Source organism: Cupressus sempervirens, chromosome 11 (assembly GCF_028749045.1).
Source record: "Cupressus sempervirens isolate cs-2001-9-10 chromosome 11, ASM2874904v1, whole genome shotgun sequence".
In the NCBI taxonomy this organism is placed as follows: Eukaryota; Viridiplantae; Streptophyta; class Pinopsida; order Cupressales; family Cupressaceae; genus Cupressus; species Cupressus sempervirens.
In genome coordinates, this window is record NC_143128.1 from 700,956,551 (window position 1) to 700,978,572 (window position 22,022).

Below are 22,022 nucleotides of genomic sequence, written 5' to 3' on the forward strand. Positions count from 1 at the left end.
CTAAAGAAGTCTTTTCATCTCAAGCAATATCTCATGATACCCAACATCTTTAAGCCCTCAACTGATTTTCATGTCTCATATTTTCAGATTGCTTTATCTTCAATGTTTTTATCCATACCCTAGAAAATTTTCGTCTTAAATTGCTTGAGTTTTTATTGAGTCTTCAATGTACAGCCTGAGTTGGCCTAGTGGTGATTCATTGTACTCTCCAAAGGGAGGTCACAAGTTCAAATCCCACTGGGGGGTGGGGTATGTATGCTTCGTTTGTAGTGCAGTTAGGTACCTCTCGCAAGGAATTATTTCTCAGTTTTAGATCTAATCACTACTAGATCCTTCCCCAACAGTACAATCTCAGATACACTTGCAAGAACCTAATGTACATAATTCTCCATCTGATCTATAGTAATCTAGTTCTCTAAGGTGTAATTCTTTGTTATTCTCAAGTTTTTTGCACTTTTTCTTTCTTCCATAGTTCTCCCAATCTGTCCATTTTCTCAACAAACAGATTAGATTGGTCCCAATTTGGGATCACAATCTGGTAGTCCCATACATTGTCACCATATATTAACCCATACATCTGTGGCTGGTGTTGTGGACCATAAAACAGATTTTCCTTTCCTTTTTTATCTTGCCTTAATCTTCTAGAAGTGATGAGGTCCTTCGTGTAGTTGGATCATTCTAATTGATATTTGATTTCCAAAGGAAATTTAAGACACTGATAATCTTCCTCATTCATAGAGAAATTCGCCTTTCTTGTATGTATTGATCTTGAATTGAATCTCCCATGTTGTGAGTTCGATCATGGTGTTGTCTTTCTCCACTATCCCCATGTTCATCTTCATCATCTATCATTCCTTGCACGAAACTTGAACCTTGATATTCATTTGCATGAGCTTGATCCTTTTGTAAGTGGCTGTAATATTTCTTGTTGCAATGTTAACTTGAAGTTGAGATGCCGTTCTCTTGATTTTTTCTACATTCTTTGCCATCATTTCCTGTATTGCAATATTTCCTGAAAGAGAAAGAAAAACCTCGAATCATGATGTGCATAAAAAATATTGTGATGGGAAATGTTAGTTCAAAGCTTTGCACTTTAAATTCATTTGAAGAACTTAAAAAGGATTTTATGACAATCATTGTTCAATGCATATCCTCCCAAGTAATTTCATAAAATTTTATCCCACAAACCCTCCTTAAATTTGAAAATGACACTTTCGGGTCTGAAAATGCATCAAGTCCATAAGGAAATCAGCTATTTAGATTGATATTTGATTTGAAAACCATTTGCATTTCTGGAGATGCTCTTCTTGCTGATGTAAAATGCTTTGATTCTGAACTGACTTTGATCCCTCTCTTCCACAAACTTGCACTTGATTCTGGAATTAACTTTGTTGATATGGATCCTTTCTTCAAACTGCTTAGATCAGATTCGCCCTTGTCTGACCTTCACTCCTTGAACTCACATTTATCTGAAATGATTTCTGGAATTATACTTACATTTCAGATTTGCTTCTCTGCAGGAAATTCCATACCCATATCCCTGCTCAAAAACAGAATTCTTTTCTTCCTTTTGAACTCATCAGTCCAAGTCTTAGGTGATGCTGATTAGTGTTCTTGCTTGATGCTTGAATTTGACTTACATTGAATTCCAATTTTTCGATTTATCTAGTCCAGATTCTTACATTTCCTTGGTCTACTCTGCATTTATCGAATTGCTTTCACGTTGTAATTGAAATGATTGCCTTCAATGTGACTATATAGGCTTCTCATGAAGAGACGACTCCATGCAGCTTATAAGGCCAATCTTGTTTACACTCAAGCAATTTATGCTAATAATTTTACTTTAATCGGGCGATTTTCATTATATTCCATTAGTTTACCTTCCTCTGATTGGAAATTCGACCAAAGGAAGGGTGGAAAGACAAAGCTTACAAGGAAGAGTGGAAATTTGAATGCTGCAAGGAAGGTTTCCTCTTGCCTTGAAAACTGGCCCTAACTGGTGTAACATGCTAAAATTTCACGAACTAATTAATTCTTAAATAAAGAAATCATATCCCATTCTTAACCGAATAAAAAGAGATACAATTAAATCAGTTACTCAACTTCTTCATATGAAAAGGAAATACAAGCTAACTATATTCTATACTCTCATAGTAATTAGAAGTTAACAACCTTCTAACTACCAGCTCAGATGACATTCAGATATTAACTACCATTTCACTTTCATTACATATTAGAAATATTCTAATGGAAGCAGCATAAATTAGCAAAAGAAGTACAAAAGGAAACATGAAAAGGGTTACCAGAAATTAAGCAGTTGATGTTACTGAGTTGTACAAGCCTCGGCATCTGGAAGAGAGGAGAAGAAATGCCATAGGCTTAACCTCCCAACCGCGGACCCTTAATATCCCCACACAATCTCCAAAGAGAAAGACCTTCCCTACCTTGGGAGTTGGTTTGGGACACCCTTATCCAGCCACTGAGCATCCTAGTGTTAGAGTGTCAACTAGTCAATTGTCGAGATTGTGAACACATTCCAATCAGCCTATCTTCCAATTGCTAGCACCCTGACCTCCGGTGATCATGGTGGCAAACACACCATTAACAACCTTGGCCAAGAATTTCAGATGGGCAACTTATATGCCCAATCACCACCCTCGACTAGACAATAAGAAAAATACAAGGATTTCCACGAGCTATCTTTATGTTTGATTTAAATGTTATTACTAATTATATTGCAGGATTTCATTGCAGGAATTGTTCCCACTCCTTTCGTCCCTTAGCTCGACCTTGAAGGTCCTCATTATTCAAGAGATTCATAATATAATTTCTGGTTTCATGAGCACTTATTCCCTTGCCATGCTTCATGCCGATTTTGGCCTATGGCATCGTAAGTTATTATGCTTCTCTTTCTATTCAATATCAATCATAAGAGAAATAATCCATCTCAGAGATATATTGATTATATCCCTGTTTGGTACTCGTTAAATTAGAACATATGCATATGCACACAACAATTATTCCCAAACAAAGCATATCAACGTAACGATAAGTTCATAACGGAAATATTTATCACATTCAATTTTGAACTTGCAATTAAAAAGAGGGCTGAAGTTGATAAGTTATTGACATATACAGGATAGTAAATGTGGTGGTACACAAAAGGCATGACCTGATCAAATCAGTGCAAACTGTGATATAATAGGTTTTAGTGTGCCAGCACCCACAATTCCAATGATGCTCGATGAGAGTTGTAGACTTGACTCACGGCTTTGGCTTGGCAAATGATATTCATTATTGAGCACTCTTGCAGTTTGAACCAAGAGCACAATGGTGTAAATAGTGAGAGAGATCGAGAAATGCTAAGAACAATGAGCAATGTTAGTAATGTGCCCCCACGACAAGAATAGAGAGCATAAATAAGGAACAAGTATCGGCCAAGAAGAGCAATGGTCACCTACGGTGTCTCGGTTATACCAAGATTGAGGTGGCAAGAAACGTTGCAAGACTATTAAATTCAAAATATCGAAAGAACTATGATAGTCGATGCCAATAAGGTGGTGGATACGAAACAGGTGGTTGCTCCAAGCAAAATATTTAAATGACCATAATTCAAAGTCAATAGAATATTTAAAAATAAACAAAGGTGGCAACATGTGCCTAACCCATGCCTTTGTATATTAATCTCATTCCTATATATTCATGCTTGCCTGAATAATTATCATATGTAGGAAAATATAAATACATGCGTGTATATATATATGTGTGTGTGTGTGTGTGTGTATGTATACACGTATATATATATACACACGTATATATATATATATACACACGTATACATATATATATATATATATATATATATATACACACACACACACACGTTAATGATGAAATTCATATACATATATGTGCATGCATACGTACATATTTCATACCCACCCAAGTATGAGTATAGATGTGATATTACTATACTAAGGCGTGATAGCTTGCAAGGTATACAAAGATCATTCCATAATGAAGGTAACATTTCTTATTTAGTTCTTTATAGTGTTTTACTTATCTGGATAGCTAATGGTAGATGTTGTACATTCTTGCTTGTCTAGCTATTCTAGTCCTTGGTCTAGGTGGTTAGGCTCATACTTGTTGGCATGTCGGTTGATTTGGGTGTCCTCTTCCTAACTCATATTTTGGCAACACTTCCCCTCATCATCATGCTCCTACAAAATGAAAATGGTCCCAAATAATAATATATTTCCAATAATTTTAAATAAATGTTAATAAAAATATCACAATCATTTTAAATTTCTAAGGTGCTTATTTTCCAAATACATCATAACGGTTAACTAACATGTCGCATGACACATTATCTAATAACCAAATTTACATTTCATAAAAATAAAAATATCATCAACAACTTTATTGATAAATCAACTTCACATGAACCACAACTCTCAACAAATTTACCGAATAACTAACTTCACGTGAGCTTTTCCAATGGCTAGAATATTATTTAATGTAGCAAAATTTGGGATGTAACATACCCTCCCCCTTTGTGTTTCATCTACCCCCGATGAATATAACAACAAAAAATACTACCACCATAAAATAAATCCAAACATATTTATAATTCAGAGTTCTTGCATAGTTCAAATTCTTGGAAGCAAATGAGGGAACTTCTGGAAGATCTCATCATAGTCTTCACATGTAGCATTTTCCTCTGAGTGCTAGTCCCACTAGACCTTGCATTGAGTTATGTCTCGATTTCGCAAGCGAAGCTTACACACTTTGAGTATTTTGAGTGGTTTTATTTCCACCACCCCTGGGTCTCGGACCTGCAAGACATTTCAATCAATGACATGCTCATGATGAGATATATATTTCTTAAGGTATAATACGTGAAACACATTATGCATTCTAGCAAGGGTTGGAGGTACAATGATTTTGTAGGCCACCGGGTTTATGAATTCGAGGACTTCAAATGGTCCTACATATCTTGGGGCTAATTTTGAGACCTTACCAAACTTGATAGTGCTCTTCTGTAGTTTAACCTTTCAAAGAACCTTTTCTCTTACTAAGAATTCCCTAGGAACCCTCTTCGCATCTGCATAACTCTATTGTCAATCGTTTGCCTCCTTCAACCTTTGAAGAATCTAAACCATTTGTTCTTCCATCTCTAGAAGCATCTTAGGGCTGACAATGATTCGATCTTCAATCTAGTTCCAACTCACAGGGGTCCTACACTTGCACCCATATAGAAGTTTGAAGGGTGATATCTTAATTGCAAATTGGTAAGAATTGTTATATGCAAATTCTACTAATGGAAGATATGTTTCCCACTGATATTGCCAATCCATACAATATACCCTTAGGAGATTCTCTAGCACTTGGTTCACCCTTTATGTCTGACCATTAGTCTTAGGATGATAAGCGGAAATAATGATCAATTTGGTTCCAAGGCCGAAAATAAAGTCTGCTAAAATCTGGATGTTATCCTGGCATCCCTGTCGGATATAATCTTTTCAAAAATTCCATGAGGCCTAGAAATATCTCTTACAAACTTATGAGCAATCTTTGATGCTCCATTTGTCAGATTTCCTGGTATGAAATGAGCCACCTTAGTCAACCTATCTACAATCCCCAAAGCGGTATTATGCTCCGAGTCCTGGGTAACCCTTGAACGAAATCAATGGTAATTATTTGCCATTTCCATTCTTGAACGTCAGTTGGATGCAATAGCCTTGCTGGATATCGACACTCTGCCTTGACCCTCTAACACTCGAGGCATCCTACCACATAACCAACGACTTCTTTCTTCATCACTTTCGAAAAGTACAAGCGTTTTTATATCTGCCAGCATTTTGGTAACCCCAAGGCATCCGGAATAAGGTGCAATATGAATTTCTCCTAAGACCATTCTTCTAATTTCTAGATTTCTGGGTATATACATCCTACCTTTATATCTTAAGAGTTCATCCTCCTCTAGGTGGTACCCTTCATATCTGGAATCTTGAGGATCCCTCTAAAGGGCTTGACAGACCTTGTTGTGGAAGATGTCACCGAGTAGACACTACAATACTTGCTCCTTGAGCCCAATGTTTATTGCTATCAAAGCTGATATATGTTTTCTTCGGCTTAGAGCTGCCACTTTATTTTCCTTACCCTTGATATAATTGATTTAGAAATCATAATCTACTAGAAATTCCAACCATCTCCTTTGTCGTGCATTGAGCTTGGGTTGGGTGAATATATATTTCAGCCCATGATGATCCGACTGAAGTTCAAAGGGCTTTCTAATTAGATAGTGTCTCCACATTTGTAAGGCATGCATAATGGCTGCTAATTCCAAGTCATGCAATGCATAATTTGGTTCGTAATTTTTCAATTTTATGGACTCGTAAGCAATGACTTGGTATTCTTGCATCAATACGCCTTTTAATCCTTCTCCTAATGCATTTTTTCGTCCATATAAACTTCTTCCCTTTTCTCTGGAGTGATGTGATAGGATAAGCAATTATAGAGAAATCTCTAACAAATTTCTTGTAAAATCCGGCTAAATTGATGCAGAGAAGTATGATGGGAAACCAAACTTATATGGATTTATAAGGGAAATACAAGAATTCCCAATAAGCCTAATGGCACCTAAATGACTTCAAGAGTTTAAAAACCAAACAATGACTTACCCAATGTTCCAACTGACTTGAATAACTCATTTGTTCCTAATATGTAATGTCCCCATTTTTCCCAGCATTGGAGTTTCAAGGATTAGCCTATTCTTGTGATCCTCATAGGCTAATTATTGTGGATAGAGGATCTTCTGTAGCAGTGACTTGGCTTGGGAGGGTCTTATCTTTTCCACATCTCAATAAGCTACAGATTGGTCTTTGTTTGGCTCAGATCGGACTTCGTTTGGGCTTAGTTTTGTGTACTTACTATTTGTGGTAAGTTGGTGTTGATCGAGATAGACCCTTTCTATTTTTGGAAAGTGCATTTGGTCACATAGAGAAATAATACGTATGTCTTATTTCAAATGACATATTTAAATGATGAGTATTTTGGGAGTTATTATATTTTTAGTGGCCAAATTATTATTAATTATTAAATGACTTATTATAAAGTTATAATTTAACTTTATAATTTCACTTAAGTTGAGAGTTGAGTTATCATATGAAAGTGTCATTTATTAATTAGTTAAGCCAAGTCAAGTGAGAAAATCTAAAGGAAACTTTTAATTGTGGTGAAGCTTCTTGAATGAAGTTACATTTTGGCAACAAAAAAGAAATTGGAGGTTATAAATATAAGCCCATTTTTATTTGTTGAAAAAAGCATGCTTGAATATATATTTTCTTTTGTTGCCTTTGTGGCTTTTCCTAAGTTCTAAATTGTGTGCCCTTGCTGAAGTATAAGGGTTAAGTCTAAGAAGTTCTTAGAAATTGTGCTGAAGTATACAATTAGCCAACATCTCCTACTGTATTTGTTGTAGCTACAGAGAATAATCTTGATTATATATTAAATTTCTTGTGCATCCTGCTGAAGGGTTTTACTTAGTTTTGATCTATGAATTGTATTGGCAATTGTGCTGAAGTAAACAATTGGCCAATTCTCCTTACTGTACTTATTGTGTCTATGGAGGAGTTAGTTTCTCATTGAACGATTTGGAAGGATTTTTTGTTGGGGATTTATTGTGGAGATCTAGGTTCATTCCCAAAGCAATCATTGTGATTTTAGAAGCAAATCAATTTATCTTCCAGGCAGTGATTTATCTAAAAAAAAATGATTTGCATTGTGGCGGTTGTTTGTGTTATTGTTGGGGTCGAAATTATATATGCAGATGGTATTTGTGTAGCTGCATTTCATATTAAGAGTTACTGCACTTGTATTCGAGGCCATGTGTAAACCTCAGATTGTGGGACTGCGTGAGAAGTGGAACACTTTAATCCTCCCATTGTTTTAATGGTCTGCTAGTCACGTCTTGGGGGCTGCAAGCTACAGCAGGACCTGCGTTTTTCAATTTGGAGGCCAGAGATCACAAAAGGGATTGCATTTGGCATGCTGAAGGGTACAGTACCGAATTACACACGCACAGACCCCTGCTACAGGCTGCGGGTGGCTCTTGGGTGGCTCACGACACCAACATTTTCTGATTTCAAATTGCATCAAGGTTTGTCTAAATTTAGACTCAATCAGAGCAATCATATTTCTTTATTAATCATATGTAATTGTTGATGAGAAAAGAATAAGTTGGTAGCAGTCTTGGATTGTAATAAGGAGATTAAGATTAATCTACTAATTCAAGACAATAATTGTTAAATGAAGTTTGTCAAACCAACATTGCTACATTGAAAATACTTGAGGTCTGATTGTAATTCATAGGTGCATGGATTAAACAGATATAGAAATCAGAACTAGTGAATTCATTATTTGCAAAACTACCTAGCATCTTCATCCATGATTTATATTTATATTTCTTGTGAATTTTAAACAAGGAAATGAAGCTATTCAGATCATCCTATAAACAGTGGTTATGAGGGTGCTAGACAAGTGTTTGAGAGAATGTCTAACCACTAAATTTTAAGGAAATTAGTGTTATTTTTAAGCTATAATCAGAGAGGGTTTTTACATAATATGCAGTGTTCCAACAGGTTTTAGGCTTCTAGGCAGGGTTTTAATCCTTAAACTCCAAATTGCTCCTTGTAGGCCTAGTTTTGCTCAAATTAGAACAGCCCGGGACTGTTTTTTCCCGTTTTCACACAACCTTTCCAAACAACTTGAAAAATAAATTATATTTTCAGACACCCATTTCACTTCTCCACAACATATCAAAAAATTGGATAGGGTTGTTTTGGACCGTGTCCTTGCTGTACCAATACGGCCCTCTTTTTAGGCTTAAAAACCCTAGTTTTACAAAGGAAGTACCCAAAATATATGTCCCCAAACCTTGTGGATTTTTACAGTATTGAATTTTATTCCAAATCAAAGGATTCCACAATTTATTTCAACCCAATACATCAATTTGTATTAAAACCACAAAATGCACCAAAATCGAGGGTTTTCAATTCACCAACTTACCAATGCTTCTAGAGTGAACTCAAGGTTCATACACCTTCCCTTCCATCATACTAAACCTCTCCAATCATCAAAACATGGTCTTTTTAAGCTAGATCTTTCGCTGTTCTAGGCTAGCCACCAAACTCGTGCCCTTTCCTTCACCAAATTTCTCGGATATCCCCGAAATCTTCAATATTCTTGCATATGTAATGTTAGAAACATGTTACAATGAGTCCATTTCCTGAGAATCAGATGGCCATTCAAGAAATGGACCAAGTTATTATGAATCCAATCAAAACTATGTTAACGAAAACTCAAAACCCTTGCACCTTTCAACGCAAAATGCTAAATCTGAATGAAAACCTAATAAAAAACCATATAATCAACTGAATAAGAAGGTAATGAAATTTCTAAATCATCTATTATACCAGATCAATCAAAATGCTCTTCAAAACATTCAACCGCAAGATTAAATCACTCTTTTATTGCCAAAATTGTTGATTTCACTATACATTCACATGGCTTAATGCTCCTCCTTGCATTCCAATGCCTTGAACAGGCTTAAATAGATGTATTGAAACCTCCCAAACCGAATCCAACTGATTGGAATTAATTAAAGTCCATAATATACTCACAAACTAATTTCCCTCCTAATTCACCCTAACTGTTATAATTCAAATGTTTGAATTTATAACTTACAATTTATTGACTTCTTCTAACTTATAATCCATCAAACCGTATTATTTTAATCCATATAAGATTATTACATATTTATTGTCCTTCTAAACTTATTTGAGTCCATTGGGGTGCTATTGACTCATTTTACAAAGATGTGATCTTAGATTCCTTGTTAGGACCCTTATGACAATTAACTATTACATCATTATTTTTGCCTTCAAATGTCATTATTGGCTTTAATAATTCCTAGTTGACTTTATTTGCTCCATACTCTCCTCCATATTCCTTTAATGCTTTCATGTTATTGGTTTCTTGCTTGGGTGCTCCTGCACCATACTCCCCACCAAACAAAAGACTCTTGTCCCAAGAGTGTCTTACCTTCTTCCAATCAACTTGCTGCTGTACGAATGCTAACGAACTCTGATTTTTAGAAGGAACAATGAAGTCTTTAAGTTTCACCTTGTGTCTTCCAGCACCTGCATAAAACTTACCACAAAAATTAGTACAAAAATCCATATCATTCAGCCCATTACTAGGACTGCACACTTGTATGTATTCTCCTTTTTGCATCTGATTTTTTTGTTGCTCCTTCAACCCCTGAACCTTGTCACCAATTCCCTTTTCTACAACAGGGCAAATTATTGTCCCAACTTGCATATACTTTAAAGTCCCAAATCTCTGATCTTTTAGGACTAATATTAATACCATGTTGCTGCTCTGATTGACCTGTGTCCTTTACCTTATCAACCTGCTCATTCACCTGCGACTCTTCTCCAAAACAAATAATGGACTTATCATTAAAATTCTCAAATATGGTTCATTTCAGCAGCTTCATGAGATTGGGATCTCAGATATGTTACAGACTGCTATTATGGGGCTTTATGAGAGGGTTACCGGTAGGCTCAGGACTCCGGAGGGTTTTTCTGATCTGATTTAGAGCACCATTGGGGTGAAGCAGGGTTGTCCTCTTTCTCCTACACCATTTGGTTTGTATATTGATAAGGTGGAGGATTTCCTTTTGAAATCCTCCCAACCGGGAGATGGGTGTTATTTATACTAGGTCCCTATCTCCATTTTCCTCTTTGTTGATGATGTGATTCTCTTGGCTTCTTCTCCTGACAGCTTACAGAGACTCCTTGATGGTTTGGCTTCTTTTTGTGTCCAGCGGCAGCTTGTGGTCAATTTGTCTAAGACACGGGTTATGGTTTTTAACTGTTTAAAGACCTCTCATTTTCATTTCTTCTTTCAAGGACAGGAGGTTGAGATTACTCCCTCTTATATGTATCTCGGTATGAAGTTCTTGGGACTGCATTTTAGTTTGCGACCTGCTATTCAGTCCAGAGTCAATAAGGGTATGGCTTCCCTGGCTTTGCTAGAGAGACAATGCTTTAGGCATCATTTTTAGGATATTTTGTCCAAGTTTTCCCTTTTCGACTCCTTGGTTCGTCCAACAATTCTCTATGGTTCAGTTGTTTGGGGGCCTTCTCTTATTACTTCTGATAGGGCTTCTATTGAGCAGGTTCAGACGTTGTTACAACGTATCATTAGATGTCACAAACTCACCCCTCACAGCATTGTCTTGGGTGAGTTTGGTGCTCATCCACTCAAATTTTACTTGATTTGGTTTCTTCATCGGCTTTGTGGTTTTATGGAGACGTGTTGACCGGCATAGATACTATCATCTGGCATACTGTTCTTCGGTGGAGATTATGAAATCCGACACTTTTGCTAGGTCTCGATGCTGGTACACTCAGGCCACCTCTTTGTTGGGTTCGATCGAGATTGACATTGATTGTCTTCCTCCTTATCAATTTTTGCGGGATGGTCCTGCTCATCTTCTCCCCTCACGTCAAGAGTTGAATGAGCATGTCAAACAGGATATCTATAGACAGTACATTACCACTACTTGGAGTAATCCCTCGAGGGGTCTGCGACCTAGGATGGCCTTCTATGCTGAGCATTTTCTTGAGATTTAGGATGGTATTGTTGTTTGCCATGCTTATCTCTATCGGCATTGGAATCATACCTTACGGTTTTCTCTAGGCTCATTTAGAGTTGGTTCTCATCGCCTTAGGGTTCGAACTGACCACCATATGGATCGGGCTGATAGGTTATGTCAGTTATGTACTTTGGCGGAGGTTGAGACTGAGATCCACTTCATATTTCATTGTCCTCTTTACTATGAGATCAGAGGGAGATTTTATTGCCTTTTAAGAGACTATTCTTCTCTTTCGATGTTCTTCAGCTATATTGATCAGCGGTGTCTTGCACTTTTTCTTCAGGAGGCCACCCATCTTCGAGGGATTACCCTGCAGTCTTTTATTCCTCAGGGGTGTACTTCTGATCAGCTCATTACTGCCTTTTTCTCCCTTGTCTCCTCCACAGGGTTTGAAAAGGCCTTCCACTACTTCTCATTCCAGATCAGTCAGACATTGTACCAGTCTCTCCAGGCAACAATAGTCCTATAGCGGTTCTTCACGACATTCTAAGGCTAGGAAGGGTTTGATAGTTCATGGGTGTACCTCTCTATTATTGATTTCTTTGTGGCAAGGAAGGACCCTTAGTCCTTACCTTGTCTTTTTTATTGTTTCTCTTGCTTTTGTTTCTTCTCAGTCACCGTTTGGTGCTTCTGCTTTGGCCAACTCTTTTGTTTGTATGTTCAGTCCCATAAACCATTTCGGTTTTTCGTGGACATTAATATTTTTATCTCATCTCATCAACTAACAAATTTAATAGAAACTTTTTACATCCATGGTACACAAGATATGTATCTGTATATCCAGTGGGTATTATTCTTCTTTCATGTTGCCAAGATCTTCCTAGGATGAAATGTGCACAACTCATAGGAACAATATCACATAAGACTCTATCATTGTATTCTCCAATAGAAAAGTGTACAATTGCTTGCCCCTTAATGAGAATATTCTGACTTTGATTAGCCCAAGTAGCATAATAAGGACATCTACGAGGAAATTTTGGAATATTTAGCCTATTGATCATCTGATAGGAAACCAAGTTATTATGAGAACCTGAGTCTACAATTAACTTGCATACCTTACCTTGACATAAATATTGAGTTCTGAAAATGGTTACCTTTTTCTCCACTTGCTGATGTAATGATGCTTTCCTTACCATCAAGAAGTCTCCTTCCATGATTGGACCTTCTGTTAAGGGCTCTTTTTCCTCTTTCTTGTCTTCCTCTTGTGTTGAGCCAAATCCCCTAGCCTTGCCTTGATCTGATCCATTCCATTTGGGACAACTAAATGATTGATGTCCTACTTCATTGCAATGAAAACACCTACCTAAGAAGATACCACTTCCTCTTCCTCCTCCAAATCTTCCACCTCTATGGCCTCCTCTTTGGTTTGATGTGAAGTCTTTGCCTTTATCCTTGTCATTGCTGCTCTGGAAATCAAAGTTTTTCCTTCCACCTCTTCCTCTCATTGATCCACCTACTCTACTATTTGTTACCTTGTCTTTCATTCCTCCTTTTCAACTTTTCTTCTGCTCTAACAAAAAGTTGGAAGCATTCTCCAAGGGTCCTTGGTATATTTAAACCTATCTCATCTTGAATGTTGTACCTTAGGCCACTCAAGTACCTAGCCACCTTTTCTTCTTCATCTTCCACCTCTCCTCTAATGCTTAGGTTGTAAAATTGTTCAGTATAGGACATAACATCCATGTCCATTTGCTTCAAATTATTTCTCCTCATTTTTATTTGGATTGCCAAATTTGATGATAAAAAATGACTTTTCACCATGGTCTTCATCCTCTCCCACTTTAGAGATTTTACTCAATCCTCTTGTTACCCTCTCATTCTGAATACTAGTCCACCATATGAGGGTTGTTCCCCTTAGCCTTGCTTTAGCCAACTTCACCTTTTTGTCTTCATCCACATCTTCTAAGTCAAAATAGTTCTCAAGTGCCTCTATCCATCCAAGCACTTCTTCACTCTCCATTTTGCCTTGGTATAATGGTAAATCAATGCTGCTCTTCCCATCAGTACCTTGTACTTCCTTAATCAGCCTCATAAACCTCCTCTACTCAGGATCATCTTCTTCCCTATGTTCTCCATGTACTTGTCTTGCATGGTGTTCTTCTTCTTCCTCATTATTTTCTTCATGAACCTCTTCTCTCTTAGGTTCTCTTCTCTTCTTTTCCAATGCTTCTATCCTCTCCAACAACTGAAGTCTTTCCCTTCTCATCAGACTTATATGGATTTATAAGGGAAATGCAGGAATTACCCAATAGGCCTAATGACACCTAAATGGCTTCAAGAGGTTAAAAATCAAACAATGACTTACCCAATGTTCCAACTGACTTGAATAACTTGTTTGTTCCTAATATGAAGTGTTCCAACAGGTTTTAAGCTTCTAGGTAGAGTTTTTATCCTTAAAATCCAAATTGCTCCTTGTGGCCTAGTTTTGCTCAAACTAGGACAGCCTGGGACAGTTTCTTCCCATTTTCTCACAACTTTTCCAAACAACTTGAAAAATAAATTACATTTTCAGACACCCATTTTCCTTATCTACAACATATCAAAAAATTGGATAGGGTTGTTTTGGACCGTGTCCTTTCTGTACCAATATAACCCTCTTTTTAGGCTTAAAAACCTTAGTTTTACAAAGTACCCAAAATATAAGTCCCCAAACCTTGTGGATTTTTACAGTATTGTATTTTATTCTAAATCAAAGGATTCCACAATTTATTTCAACCCAATACATCAATTTGTATTAAATCCCCAAAACCCTCACCAAAATGCACCAAAATCGAGGGTTTTTCAATTCACCAACTTAATAATGCTTCCAGACTAAACTCAAGGTTCATACACCTTCCCTTTGATCATATAAAACCACTACAATCATCAAAACATGGTCTTTTTAAGCCAGATCTTTCGCTGTTGTAAACTAGCCACCAAACTCGGGCCTTTTCTTTCACCAAACTTCTGGGATATCCCTGAAATCTTCAATATTCTTGCATATGTTATGTTAGAAAATTATAATACATGTTACAATGAGTCCATTTCCTGAGAATCAGATGGTCATTCAAGACATGGACCAAGTTATTATGAATTCAATCAAAACTATGTTAAGGAAAACTCAAAACCCTTGCACCTTTCAACACAAAATGCTAAATCTGATTGAAAACCTAATTGAATAACCATATAATCATGTGAATAAGAAGGTAATGTAACTTCTAAATCATCTATTATACCAGACCAATCAAAGTACTCTTCAAAACATCCAACTGCAAGATTAAATCACTCTTTTATAGCCAAAAATGCTGATTTCACTATACATTCATGTGGCTTAATGCGCCTCCTTGCTTTCCAAAGCCTTGAACAGACTTAAATAGATGTATTTAAACCTCCCAAACTGAATCCAACTGATTGGAATTAATTAAAGTCCATAATATACTCAAAAAACTAATTTCCCTCCTAATTCCCCCTAACCGTTACGATTCAAATGTTTGAATTTATAATTTACAATTTATTGGCTTCTAACTTCTAACCTCTCAAACCTTAACATTTAATCCGTATAAGATTACTACACATTTATTGTCCTTCTAAACTTATTGTGGTGCTATTGACCCACTTTTACAAAGATGTGATCCTAGATTCCTTATTAGGACCCTTATGACAATTAACTATTACATCATTATTTTTGTCTTCAAATGCCATTATTGGCTTTAATAATTCCCAATTAACTTTATTTGCTCCATACACTCCTCCATATTCCTTTAATGCTTTCATGGTATTGATTTCTTGCTTGGGTGCTTCTACACCATAAACCCATGAAACTTCTGACTTCCAACACATTCTTAGGTAGTGGCCAATCCTTGATTGCGTTAATCTTGGCAGGGTCTACAACTATTCATTGGGCTGATATAATGTGCCCTAGATATTAAATCTCCTTTTGGTAAAAAGAGCACTTAGAAAGTTTTCTGTACAACTTATGTTCCCGTAGCCTCTAAAGGACTATCTCTAGGTGCCTTTGGTGTTCTTCTTCATTTCGAGAGTAGATAAGAATATCGTCAATAAAGACTAACACAAATTTATCCAAACAATCCTAAAAGATATTATATAAGGTTCATGAAGGTTGCCAAAGCATTGGTTAGCCCAAAAGGTAATATTGTAAACTCATAATGTCCATAACGGGTTTTGAAAGTAGCCTTGTGAATGTCTTCTTCCTTAATTAGAAGTTGATGATAACTCGATCTTAGGTCAATCTTAGAAAACACTGTTGCTCCCCTCATCTGACCAAATAGATCATCAATTCTAGGAAGTGGATACCTATTCTTGATGGTAACCTTATTAAGCATCATTTAATTTTATGCACAAATCTCATTGTTCTATCCATCTTTTTAACGAACAAAATGAGAGCTCCCCATGGTGATACACTTAGTCAAATGAGTTTCTTATCCAATAAATCTTGCAACTGCACTTGTAATTCCATCAATTGAGTTGTGGTCATTCGATAAGGTGCTCTTGATATAGTTCTGCCTCGAGCATCAAATCTATAGTGCAATCAAACACTCTAGAGGAAGGTAAGCCTGAAAGTTCTTCTGGAAATACATCTTGAAAGTACTTAAGTTATGGATACTTTTCTTCAAAAGATCCCCTCTGTTTTTCTCTTATTTCCACATCTTCAAAGAGATAGTCATCTTGATAAGTATTTTCTAAGGTTCTCGCAGGTCTTCTATTTTTACAGTGAAGATTTCACACCATATCCTCTTGCATCTTTTAAGCTGCACAGCTGAAATTTGGCGAGGTCTTACCTCATGCATTATCCCCTAAATGCTTACAACGTTTCCTTGATCATCCAAACACTCTATTGTTTTGGCAAGACAATCAACTTTGGCCCTGTGTTCACTGAGCCAATTCATTTTGATGATGATATCATGAGACCCTAAAGGTGTAACATTCAAATTCACCTCAGTGAGAAGTTCGGAAAATCTACCCGAGCTTCAAATAGACACTGCTCTATCTAGCCCTTGTCTTATTTGCATACTCAACAATCCATGGTTTTGCCATAAATCTGATTCTTTTAGGGAATCTACTCAACAACTTTGGGAAAATAAAACATTTTTTTGCTCTTGTATCAATCAATATAGAGATAGGGTTACCATAAATCTTACCTTGAGTTTCTACGGGACCCAATTGATGTTTTGCTTGCCGATTGTCCACTGTGGCATGGATTCTCTACTGATACACAACCTGCTAAGGGGGTAGTGGGGGTCGTGGTTGCTGATTAGTGTTGAACTTGTTGGGACATTGATTAGCGTAGTGATCCCCACCACAGGTGAAGCATCCTTTGGTGGCCCTTTCTTTTCACTCCCTTTATTACTACCATTTCTATTGGGGTTACCTTTAGCCTCATTTCTATTGTTCCCCTTGAAATCTGTTTTCTTGGATCTAAAGTTCTTAAAACTCCTTTTATGAGCTCATGAATCTGCATTATCAGAATTCCAACTGGTTTTCCTCTTATTGTCTCGAATGGAATCATCCCTTTTCATTTTATGCTCTTGCCAAATGGCTCTCTCAAGAGCTTCCTCCATGGTTCATGGAGCGAGGACATTTACACCACCCCCAATTCTTTTGTTTAGACCATAATTAATTTTCTAATTTTTGTCTAGCTCGTAAGGGGGAATGTACTTAATCAATCAGGTGAACTTCTCCCAGTACTTATGCACAATCAAATCTCCTTGCTTGAGATTTTGGAAGTCTAACAATTTCTAATCATAGAAGGTTTGGGGAAGCCATCGATTTTTTAAGATAGAGACAAACCTCTCTCATGTGATCTCGATGGTTTTGATATTGAGTTCTATTTTGTTGTTTCCCCACCAGGTGATTGCTTCTCTGGGAAGGTGGTATATTTTCCATACTGCTTTAGATGTTTTTAAGAAGCTCCTAATCTCGAAATATTGCTCCATCTCAGTTAGCCATACGTCGACATCTTCTCCAAACTCAGAGCCTGAGAACCCAAGTTTAATCTTCTTAATATTGTTGGGCAGATCATTAACTATTTCCTGCTTCTTTTCTTTATCAAGGGGTGTTATTGAAGCTAGTTTTTCTCTATCACTATGACCCAAGTTTCTGGGTTTTGTTCTTGGAGGAAGCGTGGAGTAAGTCTCCTCCTAATCTTGCCCAATTTGGGCTGCCAACTCATTCATTCTCTTTTTTATGCTTTCTAGTTTTGTTTGTGTTTGTGGCAAAATCAGGATCATCAAATCCAATAAGTTATGTGATGGGCCCTGCTCTTTACTTCGTATTGTATGGGGTTTCCATTGCTGGCCATGTTTTGAGATTGATTTGTTCTTGTTATAAACAATTGTTTCTAGGTCAATATCATGCTCACATTTGTTTACAACAAATATTTAAATGCTTTAAGGGATAATGCTCAACAAAAAGAGAAGATTTGCTAATTGTTTATTATATATTATTTTATTGGCTGCAATTGCAACTACATTGTTTGCAAAAATTTCCTCTCCTAAGGACACATCAAAAGAATAGATTAACAAATAAACTAGACACCGTATTCCTGGGTATTCTATCCATTTTCATTTATGGGCTTGTCTTGCCCTTTGCATAGTTTATGAAAGATCATAAGAGGATCAGTTTGTTTGGCATTCCATGCCTCAATAAGTTTGTTTCTCAGTTTTGCCTTCCTGGTCAGAGTCCACCTAACTCTCTCTTTCTTTATTCTCCATAGTGCTTGCACCAAGGTTTCATTTTCCTTGGGTATAGAGCAGTAGAAATAGTCATGTTTTGGCATATTCTTTATCAAATAAAAAATAATGGGATGTTGGGGTTTCTTATGAGGTGTCATATGGGTATACATCATGTTTACCATTCAAATCTACATTTTCAGTTTTTATTTGTGATGAGCCTGATAGCATATGTAACATGCTAAAATTTCAGGAACTAATTAATTCTTAAATAAAGAAATCATATCCCATTCTTACCTGAATGAAAAGAGATACGGTTAAATCAGTTAACTTCTTCATATGAAAAGGAAATATGAGCTAGCTATATTCTATACTTTGAAAGTAATTAGAAATTAACAACCATCTAACTACCAGCTCACATGACATTTAGATATTAACTAACATTTCACTTTCATTACATATTGGAAATATTCTAATGGAAGCAGCAAAAATTAGCAAGAGAAGTACAAAAGGAAACATGAAAAGGGTTACTAGAAATTAAGTAGTTGATATCACTGAGTTGTACGAACCTTGGCATCTGGAAGGGAGGAGAAGCATTTCCATGGGCTTAACCTCCCAACCGCAGACCCTTAGTATCCCCACACAATGTCCAACGAAAAAGACCTTCCCTACCATGGGAATTGGCTTGGGACACCCTTATTCGACCACTGAGCATCTTGGTGTTAAGAGTGTCGACTAGTCAATTGTCAAGACTGTGGGCACATTCCAATCAGCCTATCTTATAGTTGCTAGCACTCTAACCTCTAGTGATAATGGTGGCAAACACACCATTAACTGCCTTGGCTAAGGATTTCGAATGCGCAACTTATGTGCCTAATCACCCACTACTCAACTTGAAAATAAGAAAAATACAAGGATTTCCATGAGCTATCTTTATGTTTGATTTAAATGTTATTGCTGATTATATCCTTCTTTTCATTGTAGGAATTCTTCCCACTCCTTTCTCCCCTTAGCTCAACCTTGAAGGTCCTCATTATTCGGGAGATTTATAATATAATTTATGGTTTCATGAGCACTTATTCCTTTTCCATGCTTCATGTCGATTTCAGCCTATGGCATCATAAGTAATTTTTCTTTTCTTTCTGTTCAATTTTAATCATAAGAGAAATATTCCATCTCAGAGATATATTGATTATATCCTTGAATGGTACTCGTTAAATCAGAACATATACATATGCACACAACAATCATTTCCAAACAGAGCATATCATGTTAATAGTAAGATCATGATGGAAATATTTATCACATTCGATTCTGAACTTGCAATTAAAAAGAGGGTCGGAGTTGTAAGTAATCGGCATATACAGGATAGTAAATGTGGTGGTAAACAAAAGGCATGGCTGGATCAAATCGGTGCGGACTGTGGTCTAACAGGTTTCAGTACGCTAGCACCAGCGATTCCAATGATCCTTGATGAGAATTGCAGACTTGACTCACAACTTTGGCTTGGCAAATGATTTTCATTGTTGAGCACTCTTGCTGGAGTTTGAACCAAGAGCACAATGGTATAAATAGTGAGAGAGAAATTGAGAAATGCCAAGGACAATGAGCAATACATGTATCTTCCCCTGCGGCAATGACAAAGAGCATATATAAGGAACAAGTATCGGCCAAGATCAGCAATGGTCACCCGCACGGCTTGGTTATGCCAAGATTGAGGTGGCAAGAAATGTTGCAAGACTTTTAAACTCAACATACCAAAAGAAATATGATAGCCGATGCCAATAAGGTGGCGGATACAAAACAAGTGGTCACTCCAAGAAAAATATTTAAATGACCGTAGTTTAAAATCAAGAGAATATTTAAAAATAAAAAAGGGGACAACATAAGCCTATGCCACTCCTTAGTATATTAATGTCATTCCTATATATTCATGCGTGCCTAAGTAATTATGATATGTAGGCATATACATATACATAGAAATATATGTATACATTAATGATGAAATTTGCATACATATATGTGTGTGTGTGTGTGTGTATACATACATACATATTTCATACCCTCCCAAGTATGAGTATAGACATGATATTGCTATACTAAGGCATGATAGCTTGCAAGGTACACAAAGATCATTCCACAATACAGGTAACATTTCTTATCTAGTTCTTTATAGTGTTTTGCTTATCTGGATAGCTCATGGTAGACCTTGTACATTCTTGCTTGGCTAGTCGTTCTAGTCCTTGGTCTAGGTGGTTAGGATCGTACTTGTTGGCTTGTCGGTGGATTTGGGTGTCTCCTTCCTAAATCACATTTTGGCAACAGTTTCCCTCATTGTCATGCTCTTATAAAATGTAAATGGTCCCAGATAATAACATATTTCCAATAATTTGAAATAAATAATAATAAAAATATCACATAATCATTTTAAATTTCTAAGGTTCATTTTCCAAATTCATCTTAATGGTTAACTAACATGTCACATGACACATTATCTAATGACCAAATTGGCATTTCAAAAAAATCAAAATATCATCAACAACTTTGTTGATAAATCAATTTTACATGAACCATAAATCTCAACAAATTTACCAAATAACTAACTTCACATGAGTTTTTCCAATGGGTAGAATATTATTTAATGTAGCAAAATTTGGGATGTAACTAATGAAGTGGGAACCACAAGGAAGATTTCAACTTTCCTTGCTCAATATTTTGATTTTCCTTTACGTTTTCTTCAAGGACTAGCCCAAGGTGGAAATTTGACATGTACAAGGAAGGATGAAAAATCAACATGCCCAAAGAAGTTTTTTCTTCAAGGGTAGAAAATTGACTCTTTGAAGGAAGTTTATTTCCTTGTTTTTTCTTCCTTTTTTCATTTCTTCTTTTTATTTGTTTTTTGAAAGGTGGACAATCAAACCTCATAAGAAAATTTTGCTTTCAAAGTAGAAAATCAAGCACCACAAGCAAATTTATTTTCAAATCCTTTTTTCTTTCTTAAATTTCACTTGATTTTCTCTCGACTTGATAGGGTGGACAATCAACCAAGACAAGGAATTTTTTCTTTTCTTTCATTACTCATTAGTAATCAATCTCCAAGAGTGGAAATTTGGGGGGTACAAGGAAGATCTCCAATTTGCCAAAGGGTGGAAATTCTTAGTGGGCAAGGAAATTTCACTCTTCTGTTTTAACTTTCCAAATTTCCTCAAAGGTGGAAATTTGACCAAAACAAGGAAGATTTTGTTCAAGGAGTGGAAACTTGACCAAGACAACGAAGATTTTGACTCGAGTTGAAATTCGACCAAGACAAGGAAATTCCACTCTTTGTTATTATTTTGTCTTGTAAATTTTCCCTTAGAGTGGAGAATTGACCATGACAAGAAAGATTTCACTTTTCTACCTTGAAATAAATTTTCACCATTCAACTCTTGGTATCAATTATCCTCCAAAGGGTAGAAAAATGTATTACGATAATAGATAATCATCTATTACTAGTTAATGGTAATCTATTGCAAATATCTAGTTAGCTTTAGTTTCCTTTAGCTTTTTTAGCTTTCTCTGTTAGAATAGAATGTTTCTATTATTTACGATTGTTTCCTAAGGAAAAATTGTTTTATTCTTTTGTATAT

At 36.3% G+C, this 22,022-nt stretch overlaps 2 protein-coding genes across 4 annotated transcripts in view; one reads left to right on the forward strand and one right to left on the reverse strand.

Annotated features, from left to right (window-relative positions):
- The window catches only part of LOC149531618 (uncharacterized), an 83,864-nt gene that overhangs the window by 37,179 nt on the left and 24,663 nt on the right, over positions 1-22,022 (reverse strand). The gene's annotated exons all lie outside the window — the stretch shown is intronic.
- The window catches only part of LOC149531619 (uncharacterized), a 68,273-nt gene continuing 54,065 nt past the window's right edge, over positions 7,815-22,022 (forward strand). The window contains exon 1 of the mRNA XM_089810598.1: positions 7,815-8,161. Within this exon, the coding sequence (XP_089666724.1) occupies positions 8,050-8,161 (112 nt within the window). The 5' untranslated portion in view covers positions 7,815-8,049. The remainder of the gene's footprint in view (positions 8,162-22,022) is intronic.